Here is an 11,082-nt window from a genome sequence, read left to right on the forward strand (position 1 = left end):
CAACAGGTGTACATATGTGCTTGACTCAATGGATGTATGTATGGACTGTGATAAGAATTGTATGAGCCCTCAATAAAATAATTAAAAAAAATAATGAGGGTAACAAATGTACAAATGTGCTTTATACAATTGATGTATGTATGGATTGTGTTGAGTTGTATGAGTTGTAAAAAACAAATCAAAACTAGGCCCTCAGTAGAGTTATGGAAGGATATAGCCCTCCCACAAACAGGAAGTGGGCCCGTGCCCCTGTGTTAACCCCATTTGTCTCCTTCCCGTTACTTTCTTATGAAAAGTCCTTGCTTCTAGTGGGTGGAGAGACCAGCCCCTGAGGTCATTCCCTCTCCCTTTCCACAGAAGCCCGAGGACCCCGAGTCCTTACCTTTGCTGACCTCCAGAGTCACATCAAAGGACAAGCCTCGGTTATTGACACCCACGCCGCACTTGTATCTCCCAGAGTCGCTCTGCGTGAGGTCCCTGATGTCCACCACAAACCTGTTTTCCTCTGGGAAGTTGGTCAGATTAGCTCTGCCCATATACTGCTTGGAGACGAAGGCCCCGGAGGAGATGAGGGTTATGCACGCGCCCTTGGGCTCCTGCCGGCACCAGTACTTCCGGGAATGGCGGTTGACAGAGGTGTTTGGGTAGTAGCACTGGATGGACGCTGAGCTGCCTTCCATTCTAGTCACCTCCTGGGGACCAAATATGGGACTCTTGGCGGCAATCACTGTGGAGAAGGAGGACAGGCTTCCTGAGGCCCTTGGGAGGCAGTCTCTGATGACAGAGAGAGCCCACTTTGACAAGATAAAGAATGTCCAACTGCTCCATGGGTGGAACATATAGCCTATATGACACCTAGGCCCTTGCTGGAATTGGTAAAACAACTGATAGGTTGCTAGTAAGTTACATATTGAGTGCATTACGTGATACCCACTTCAAGGGCAATGAGAGAGCAAACCATAAAATGTATCTTCCCATCAAAAAGTTAACTCTACCTTTGTAGGATGCTCCGCCTTTACGTGTGCTATTTATTTTAATTTCTAAAAAGACTTTGCAAATTATTTCCTTTTTTTTAAAGATAAAAATATCGAGAGTCAGGAAAGAAAAGGGACTTCTCCAAAACCCGTAACAAATCACAGAGATGCTTGGCCCCGGGGGCAGTGCCCGTTTTATTTCCAGGGAAGACATCAGATCCCTGGCCTGGCAAGCAGGCACTGATGGGCCCTGATCCTCAACCCTCGCCATCTCTTTGTAGACCGGGCCTCTTTCTGCCCTGTCCGTGTGCACATGTGTTAAGAGGAATATCCCTGGGGATGGATCTCGTTTCAAAGACTCCTGGGAACTAGGTGGTGGAGGGGTGGGTGAAGGTTGGGGAGCTATGGGGAGTTCGTTCGGACTGAAAGACGCACCTGGAAGAACTGTCAGCAGTTGGTAGAGGAGCAAGGGCGTCATGGTGGGTGGCTCCTTCAAGGGCTAAGCAGCCCAGGTGACTTCCTGTGTGAGATTCTGGAAGACAACAACCACAGGCGATGAAACGTCTCTGTCTCTCGGGGCTCGTTGGCCTCAGCGTTTCTGTAGCACTTCTTTGTTTTTGCGCCTCCAGAGACGGACATCCATCCTGCTGAATGAATGGACGCAGGGCTCCAGCTGTCCCCTCCGTCCACAGCACGTACCGTTCCTCACTCATTACAAGTGCATTTTGTCTTCCCGACTAAGCTGAAAGCACCTTGGGATAAAGACTTCTCTGTCCCGCTCCTTCCCCGCCCTCCCGTGAGGCCTGGCCCTGGGCACACCCTGAGATCCCAGGAACAACCCTCGGATGCTTGCATCTCTCAGCCAGAGGCAGCCCCAGCTGATTAGGGCCCTTTGATACATTCCTGAGAGGTAGAGGTGGCTGGCATGCTCTCTGGTGAGGTCAGAGGGACAAGCTGAGGCCTGTGGGCAGAGGACTCAGAATGCATTAGGGTCGTAAATGTAATCGTCCTGATGACCACCGGAGCTTGCTCTCCTACCGCGTCCTGGATCGTTTCCAGGCCATCTCTCAGTTAGACTTTATACGCATCAACCCTCTGAGGTGCGAGTCGGGAGAGTCCCGTCCACATTTTACTGCTGAGGAAATGAAAACGGAAAGATTAAACACTTTCCTCAAGGTGACGCGGGAATGAGGAGGTGGAGGTAGAGGGGGCAAAACGATGAAAGCCAGATTTGTCCGACTCCAAAGTCCATGTTCTTAGCCTCTCCCGCTGTGCTGCGCCGCGCTTCAAACAGAGGCGTGCTTATACCGCATGCTTACATTACCCCTGTCTTTTGGAGAGCCTCCTTGGCTTATCAAAGCATGATGATGAACACTACTTCACCAGAGCCTTCCCTTGAAACAAGACAGGAGAGATTTACTTGGGACTGCTTACGGATAAGAAATCTACCACACAATCACTGCTACCATAGAACTCCCGTCTTCTGCGCTGGCGACTCAGGCGCGATTCCTGGTCAGTGCACCTCGCTGTGGCTGTGATGAAAACCAGGTTTCAGTGAAGCTTCCGGAGACAGAGACAGACTAGGAAGAAAGGCCTGGCGATCTCCTGCCAGAAACACAGCCCATGAAAAGGCTATGGACCACAAGGGTCTGATCTGCCACCGATGGTGGGGCTAGTGCAGGAACAGGCGGCATCCCATCTCATGGTGCAGGGGCTGGCCCAGAGTGGGGAGACAGTCCCATGGCAGCGAGCAGTAACAGGCACCTCAGAAAATCAAGATCTTAAGATGCTGGGTGTCCGTGCCCGAGGTATCCCAGGACACTCAGTTCCGGTGGGAGTGTTAAAAAAAATGGAGGTGATCTGGCCTTGGATCTCCTGCCTGGTGAGCCAAGGGCAGTTCATGGTGGAGACTGCAAGATAAGGTCATGTCCAGGGTGCCTATGGGGACCCTGGCACCATTCTGGGCTTGGCCTAAGGCTGGGGAGGCAGAGGATCTCAGTGTTCACCCTGCCGGGCAGCTTTGGTCAGATACGAACCATAGCTTAGGGCAGGAGAGCAGAGGCGGGAGGAGTCTGCCTTTTCCCATGGACCTTAATAAGTTTGAAAGGTTGGTACGGACTTGACAAAGAGAGTGTTAAAAAGAGAAAGCGCAGATAAGAAGCCCTGGTCGGTAATGAGTGTCCTTCAAGATAAGGAAGCTCTCAGGAGGCCAGGAACAAGGCCCACAGCACATGACACCCCCCTCACCCTCCCAGGCCTCCCCTGATTACCTTGGCCTCTGCTCTCTCCTCCCAGAAACACCCTGGACTAGCTCAAGTTAAAGGCAATAGAATTGTTTATCTTGGTTTGTTCTTCCTCTTAGGGGAATTTCCCAGTAAATCTCTTTTATTTCCTTATGGAGATAAAGACATTCTGTTTCTTTGGTTCCCTGGAAGACTAAGGGGCCGGGGAATGGGCAAGTTGGAGGTGGTGTGGCAGATAATGGGTGTCAGGTGGCAATTTGTGGCTTTCTGGAGTCCGTCGATAGTCCAGACCTTCCACATGGGACAATGATTAACTCCGGCAGTGGGGCCTGAGCCAGATGCCAGAGTCAACCTAGAAACACCAAGATACACTGTTGGGGGAACTCCTGAGCGAGTGAAAGGTTCCCAGGTGGAAGGAGCGATCAGAAGGCAGCGCAGCAGTAGCTGGTCAGCCAAGAGGGATCCAATTAGAAATGGCTACAAGAGGGAAGACGAGGTCAGAATTTCCTTCTCTCCTTGTGCCAAGGGCTTTCCTGTTTCTGCGCACCTGCAGGGGGCTTGCAAGAAGAGGAGGCCTGGAGGGAGAATAGGTGTGTGTACCCAGGACCTTTTGCACGATTCCAGGCCAGGATCGAGAGCCTCAGGCATGTACAGATGGAAGGGCAAATTCAGGAGGGCATGACCTGGACCAGGAAGCTCAGAGTTCAGTCCTGTGCGAGCTAGTGAGAGAGAGAGAGAGAAAGAGAGAGAGAGAGAGAGCAGGCATCCACGCTCTCTGGAGCAGGGCATCACTGCTCCAAACTAAACACTGAAGCACAATTTCTCTACCAGCAACTGAAAGGCCCTGTGCTTGGGGAATCATTAGAGACCATATCCTCTCAAAACCAGACTTCCTCCCACGGCCAAGAATTTCGGGCCTGGGAGGCCCCAGCTCCAGAGTGGCTGGAATGGGGTTGAAAAGATGTTCCTAAAAGAAAGGAGGAAGGAATGTATACCTCTCAGGTAGCTACTATGTGCCAGCTTAGGAATTCTGGCAGCATCATGAGTTAACCATCGGGCTGCGAACAGAAAGGTCAGAGAAAGATGGCAGTCTGCTTCTGTAGAGAGCTACAGCCTTGGAAACCGCAGGGGCCAGTTCTACGCTCTCCTGCAGGGTGGCTGGGAGGCAGAACGGACTCAACAGTAGTGAGTGTCTATGTGAGAGGCTTTGCTCTGCTCTTTCCTTACATGATTCCATCCATCAGCACAGAAACCCAAGAGGGGAATATTCCTATCTCCGTGCTGCTATGGGACAGCTAGGGACTACAGGACACCCAAGGCCCACCACCCCATTCTCAAGTGGCATTGGCAGTTCGGTTACAGCATTCTCACCTTCCATGTGGGAAGACGCGGGTTTGGGTCCCAACCACTCACTGTGACACACACATGTGCAGTCATCATCCGTCTGTCCGTGGAGGCTTGTGTGTAGTGCTACGATGCTGAACAGGTTTCAGCAGAGCTTACAGGCAAGGAGAGGCTAGGCAGGGTGGGGCCGGCAGCCCTGTGTTCCACTGGGGTGGCTATGCATTGAGACCTGACTGGATGACAGCTAAGCACAGCGGCTGCCCGTTGTCCTGTCTTGTGTTAGCGAGCAGTTCCTTTTACAGAGATACTCAAAGCCACCTCCTCTCCTCCTGAACAAAGGGTCACTTTTACACCACGGAGACTAGAAAGTTCTAGCTCATGCTTGGTTTAACAAGCTGGTGACCTCATGGTATTCATAGCATACATCCACATGACTGTGGATTGAGGCAAGGGCATCGAGGGTTTGGCTTCTGATAAACTCAATCCAGTTTGCTCTCTTTCAGTAAGAGCGGCTGCCCCTTGGCCACCATAGCTCGGAGTCCAAGCCTGTGACTTCTCCTCTCTTTTGCCAGAGGGAGAAGGTCCTGGCTTGCCTTTGGGCAGGCTATGTGATCTGGTAACTCTATGGCAATGCTGGCCATAGAATAAGTAAGCGTGACCCTGAAGAACCGCCAGCTCTGGAGCTCAGTAGACCTGGCAGGCCTACGGGCTTTCCTTGGCTCTTCCAAGAGGCATTGCCTACAGCCCTGTTGGGATGCCAAACTCGTCTCTGCTTGGGTGTGATTGTGCGCACAGACTAGAGTAAGCCTCTCAAAGGCAGCCTCCCGAGGGCCAACAGAGCAGCCTGTGTGATTTGGAAGAGCCAGAGACAGGAAGGAGCAGAAGAGTTTATTCGTTTACCTAGGAGATTAAAAATGTGGGTGTCAGAGAGGGTGAGAAAAGGCAAGGTTGCAGCCAAGGGATACATACCCAGACAACAGGGAAATGGGGAGATGGCAGTCAAAGAGGGCTAAGAGGGTAGAGGAGTCAGAATTGACCTGCATACTTACCGAGCTGTAGTCATATGCACGTGAAAGTTGGATGCTGAATGAAGAAGACCATAGAAGGATTGATGTATATGAATTGTGGTGCTGGAGAAGAATACCGAAAGTACCATGAACTCCTAAAAGGACAAACTGATCTGTCTGGGAAGAAGTACATCTAGAGTGTTCTTTAGAAGTAAGGAGGGACAGACTTCCTGTTTACAGACTTTGGACATACTGTCAGGAGAGGCTAGTCCCTGGAAAAGGACATCACGTTTGGTAGAGGGGTGACAAAAAAGAGGCAGGCCCCGACAAACTGGAAGGACACATTGGCTGCATCAGTGGCTCAGGTATAAGAACAATGGTGACTCTGGTGCAAGACCGGGCAGTGTTTGCTTCCTTCCGTTGGGCAGATGGTCGCTGTGGATGGGAGCTGACTCAAAGGCCCCTAACAAGAACATCAGTTAACAATTTCATGTGGGTCTCAGCACATCTTGCGGCGAAAGCCACATGACAATGTTCGGTATGCATTTAGTAAGTAAGCAAAAGTAACCCCTGAGTCGGAGGGTGGCATAAAACCAGAGGCCTGGCTAGAGGAAACGGTGCCTCTGGTGGCTAGTTTTAAATTGCAGAATGGTTCCTTGTGGCTGGCCCTGGAAACTCAGATGGTGCCTGAGAATTCGAAGTGCCCAGTGGCACCCAGGACACTCGCCGTAATCAAGTTGATGCTGACTCATAGCGACCCTATAGAGCTGGTTGGACTGTTCCTGTGAGTTTCTGAGACGGTCACTCTTTCTGGGAGTAGAAAGTGTCATCTCTCTCCCATGGAGCGGCCGGAGGTTTCAAACAGCTGACCTTGTGCTTAGCCATACAATGAGCAACGAGTCCCCAGGGCTCCTGATTCATAGAGCTGGAGCCAGCAGATCTCTGTTTGGGGGGCAGCCTTTGAAGACAGAATGTAGATCATACCAGCGTGGCCCTACAGAGGCCATGTACTCCAGGGGTTAGACTAGCAGTAGGGAATACTAATGCTCACTGCTAACCCCTGGTGAGGAATCCTGAGTGACACAAATTGTTTCCGGCGGTGTTTCCAGCGGCTGTATGAAGTATCCTGATGGACACCGCGAACAACAACTAGCTGAAATGTTGCTGGGTGGATGGCGCCCAGAGTCACCGCGGAAAACAGGCCTAGAAGTCTGCTTCCAGAAGGTCATGGCCTTGACCTTTGGGGTGGTTCTGCCCTGCACACTCCGGTGGCTGTGAGTTGAAATAGAACTGAGGGTAGCTAACGCGGACATCAAGAACAACTCCTACTGAGCGCTGGCATTCAATTTTCACAGCCCCATCACTACCCCCAGGGCAATTGCATTTCAGAGGCGAGGAAATTGAGTTGCCCAGAGGAAAGCTTACACTGTATTGGAGTGAGGCACTGCTGACGGATGGAGCCTGTGGGTGGGCCCTGTCCTGCAGAGGGGTTTGATTCCCAGAGGAAGGAGGAGAGAGTTGATTCCAGCCCTCCTCTCTGCCGTTCCTGGAAACGAGGTGAGGAAGTTGACTCAATGGAAGTCGATGTTATCACACTGCCCAGGAAAGGCCCTTCTTGCGAAGACGCTTGGCCCTCAAGGTACCTGGACCGAGACATTGCTTCCTAAAAAAGAGTCAGAGTCGCGGTGTATTTGACCACTCGTCTGTGACTTTGTTACCCTGTGGTGGCTTTCCAGCCGATGTGAAGAAGCTATGTGGGAGAGACTTCAAATGCCAGCAGGGTCACCCAGGGTGGGCAGGTTCAGCTAAGACGGACTAGGAAGAAAGGCCTGGCAATTTACTCCCAGGAAGTAGCCAGTTGGCACTCTACATGGGTCACCAAGAGAACATGGTCTGGTCTCTGGAAGCCACACAAAGCCCACAGCGCCCGCAACATCGGGCTCAGCAGACCAATGTGCGTGAGGGGGCACAGGTTCAGACAGCAATTTGCTCTCTTGTACGTGAAGGCGCCAACCCCAGGGTGCCGGCTACGTTGCATCCGTGCCCCATAACCGGTGCCCTGATGCCAAAGCTGCTTTCTGCTCCCTCCCATGTGTCAACCAATGCCAGCGTCCCTGGGCCTCCAGCCTCTGTCCACCCAGAGCACAGAGGAGGAGAGCCTAGGACCACGACCGAGCACAAGGCCCGGGGAACGGTATTTGAAGAGACGGTTTGACGGCCGGGTTCTGTTTGAGGGAGCTCCTTTGCATACTTTCAGGGTGAGCCGACCCCATTCGTGCCGCCGGCCGGGGTCCGAGCAGCCTCCCCTGTAAAATGGGAGTTAGGATCCCCGTGCTGCCTACCTCCCTGGTTTGATCCAGGTGGAGACGAGATGGAGATAGGAACTTACCCCTGCCTGGTAAGGGGCTCTGCCCAGTGGAGCCGACGCGCTCACCGACTTGTAACATGAGCCCCCAGGGGTCTGGAGAGGCTCAGAGACAGGCTAATGGTTCTGTTCTTCCTGATGCACCACCTCAGCCAGGCCAAGGAGAAGGGTGGAGGGAAAGTCCCAGATCTGCCTCTGGGTAGCCCCTTGTGCCCCTCCTCTCCCCCACTCATGCTCACTGCCCAATCGCTGCCCTGGCCCATGGCCTGGGTGAACCCTTCTGCAGATAGGAACCGGAAAACCAAGCCAGGTGCTCTCGAGTCTCTAGCTCCTGACCACCCCCGTGTTCCGAGGAGACTTGTACTTCATACAGTTCTCAGTGGGTAGCCGATGTTTCTGGAGTAGTCTGCCAGATCTTTCCCCCAGGCACCTTGGGGTGCACTCAACCACCAAGCTCTCAGTTAGTAGCTCAGCATTTGTGCCACTCAGAATTCGGGGTTCCTCAGATGTTAAGAAGCTTCTCGTTTCCCCTGGTGAAGGGGAACGTGATGGCATGCTGGGGCTGAAGCAGCGTGAGCACTTTGGGGGGCATCAGACACTTGGAGAGGGCACAAAGGGAACTGAAGGTGAGTGGACTTCACGTGGCCATGGTACTGGCCTGGGATGCTGTCAGAGTGGGCAAGGGGGGCTCTCTTGGCTGCAGAGCCAGGAGAAGCATCAGGACTTGGGAAGCTGCCTGCTCCTTGGATGTTGGCGCTGCCCGGCTCACTCAGTTATCTGTGTTGGCCTCCCCACCATAGCCAGAGCGGGGAGCTCTGGTCCCTCAGTGGTAAAGCAACCAGCCAATAATCCAAAAATCCCCGGTTCAAACCTACCCTGCCATTCTGTGGGAGAAAAGCATGGCAGTTCACGTTCAAAAAGATTCACAGCTTCAGAGACCGGGTGGGGCAGTTCTATGCAGTTCTATGCATCCCTGTAGGGCCACTGTGGCAGTGGAGCTAGCAAGGCTGGACGACACAAAGACACACACTGAGGAGTCGGTCGGTGCTGGGAAGCTGCTGGGGCACAGCTGGGTTGGAATTGGAGAGGATCTCGAGCTCCCTGGGATTCCAGAAAAAGAGTCTCAACAGGACCGCTCGGGGTACAGACTTCAAAGGGTCGGGTACTTTACCCGCTTGGTCTGAATCCTGGTCTCTGGGCTCTTTGATCAATCGCTCATGGATCAAACTCAGTAGAGAAGTGCCAAACAGCTGCTGTTTTGTTCTGAGGGTTTATAAGGCGCCTTCTCAAGTGCTGCGCTGCCTCCCTGGGGTCAATTCTATAGTGACCATATAGGGGAAAGTTAAGTAGAGCGGCCCCCTCCGGGTTTCTGAGGTTGCAGACAGACAGCTTCATCTTTCTGCCGTGGAGTGGGTGGTGGGCTTGAATGGCCCACCTTGCCATTAGCAGCCCAACACTTAAGCCTCTGTGCCATAAGGGCTCCTTGTTGACAGGGTTAGCTATAGCTCCATTTTTTAGATTAAGAAACTGAAGCCCAGAGAGAGAGAGAAAGATGCCTTCCTCACAGTCACCATGAGGAAGAGCTAAGAGGGAGCTCGGGGACCACACTTACAAGAGAAGAATTACATGTGCTAACCATGAGCCTGTGGCCTCGTCCTCGGCTGATATAGCAGAGAAAAGGGGTGGGGGCTCCGTACATGTCAGAGACCACTAGATATGCACCTGCACTCCCCCTGCACCTCCCCTCCCCACTCACACAGTTTGCCACCTCATCCTGCTCACCCTCCAACCCCCCTCTCATGAGGAGGGCATTGCCTAAACCCCAAACCTGGGTTCTCCCCAGGTGGCATCCTATCAGGGGATCCCAGAGGACCCACACTTACTGTCGGCCACTTCCTTCTCTTTTGCTGACCCAGTCTCAGGAGCACAGCTCGACAGCCAATCTGTAATCCCTGCCTCTCCGGCCGCTGCCTGCAGGGCACTGGATGCTACTGCCAAAACCGAAACTGAGTTGGGCTTGACCCGCACCTGTATTGGGCTTTTAAAGGCACACTCTTGGGCAGCCCCTGCAGCTAGCCAGGAGCACGTGACTCCCAAGGATTTCCTGTTTCCCTTTCCATCTGCCTTTCCTGCCTGGCTCCCTTCGTTTCTCCTTGACCTTGAGACAGCCTTGTTCCTAGGGGGGTATCCTCCATCATGGCCGTTGCCAGGGCAAGTTTGCAGCATCTGCCTGCCACCTTTGTGTGTCTCTTTATCTGGAAAGCAGCGGTCACAGTACTAAACCCAGAAATGGACAGGAGGAGCGGCTATTAGACGTCCAACACCTGGTCCTGAGACGGGGCGCAGGTGGCGGGGATGGTTCTCTGCATCCTCGGTCTCACGTTGCCAGGCTGTCAGCACCCTGGACTCCCTAGGATACTTAGCCTGGACCAAGCCCATCCTTGACAGACCCTCTGCAGAGTGTCCCGTGGCAGCTCGGGAGCGGCCAGAAACCGGCACCTGGGGGTGACCGTGCCTCTGCCCTCCTCCACCCTGTGGAAGGGAAGAAAGCTTCTCCTGTTTCCCCACAGACGGCTGCCCGAGGAGTTCGGGCAGGCTCTGCGGTGAGAAGGGAGCCAAACTCTTCCTTCCTTCCCTCCATGCTGGTTTCCCAGGACCCAACTTGCTTGGGATTGCCAGCTGTTCCCCCAATGGTCTTTGCAGCCCTGTGTCACACAAGCGAGGCCCCCCACCCACACCCCCATGCGTCACTGCTCACCCACACACACTCAGATGCCCGTCCCATCGTACCTGTATGGAGTTGACCTGGGTGCTCCCTACAGAGGCTTGCGTACCAGCCAAACTCCAGAAGGGGAAGGAGGAAAGGAGAAACAGAGCCTTGACCCACATCGCAGATTGGGATGGTGAGAAGTGAAACCATAGCGCGTGTTATGGGACTTCACTTCAGACCCTATGCTGCAGTCTGTCTACTGCCAGGACAACTGTGCCTAGTGACTTCCAGGCAAACTTGGTCCACTTCAGTGATTTCTTAGCCACTGCGCTTCAGATTAGAAGCCCGGATGGCATGCTGAGCTATGCACTGAGCTGTTCACCGGGAGGTCAGGGCTTTGAACCCCCCTGCACACACACCCCCCAGCTTCTCCAAGGCC

The 11,082-nt window shown here is 53.3% G+C and overlaps 1 protein-coding gene across 2 annotated transcripts in view; it reads right to left on the reverse strand.

Moving 5' to 3' along the window:
- The window catches only part of PIGR (polymeric immunoglobulin receptor), a 21,968-nt gene extending 12,073 nt beyond the window's left edge, over positions 1 to 9,895 (reverse strand). The window contains exons 1-3 of one of the 2 annotated variants that reach the window (XM_045298113.1): positions 9,817 to 9,895; positions 1,410 to 1,506; positions 383 to 727 (exon numbers count right to left, since the gene is read on the reverse strand). In XM_045298113.1, the coding sequence (XP_045154048.1) occupies positions 383 to 727; positions 1,410 to 1,452 (388 nt within the window). In that variant the 5' untranslated portion in view covers positions 1,453 to 1,506; positions 9,817 to 9,895. Of the gene's footprint in view, positions 1 to 382; positions 728 to 1,409; positions 1,507 to 3,244; positions 3,274 to 9,816 lie in introns of those variants that run through there. The other variant, XM_045298114.1, reaches the window with a different exon arrangement.
- Positions 9,896 to 11,082: the final 1,187 nt, after the last annotated feature.

Source organism: Echinops telfairi, unplaced genomic scaffold (assembly GCF_000313985.2).
Source record: "Echinops telfairi isolate 266 unplaced genomic scaffold, ASM31398v2 ScPeMD7_7424;HRSCAF=8462, whole genome shotgun sequence".
NCBI classification, from domain to species: Eukaryota; Metazoa; Chordata; class Mammalia; order Afrosoricida; family Tenrecidae; genus Echinops; species Echinops telfairi.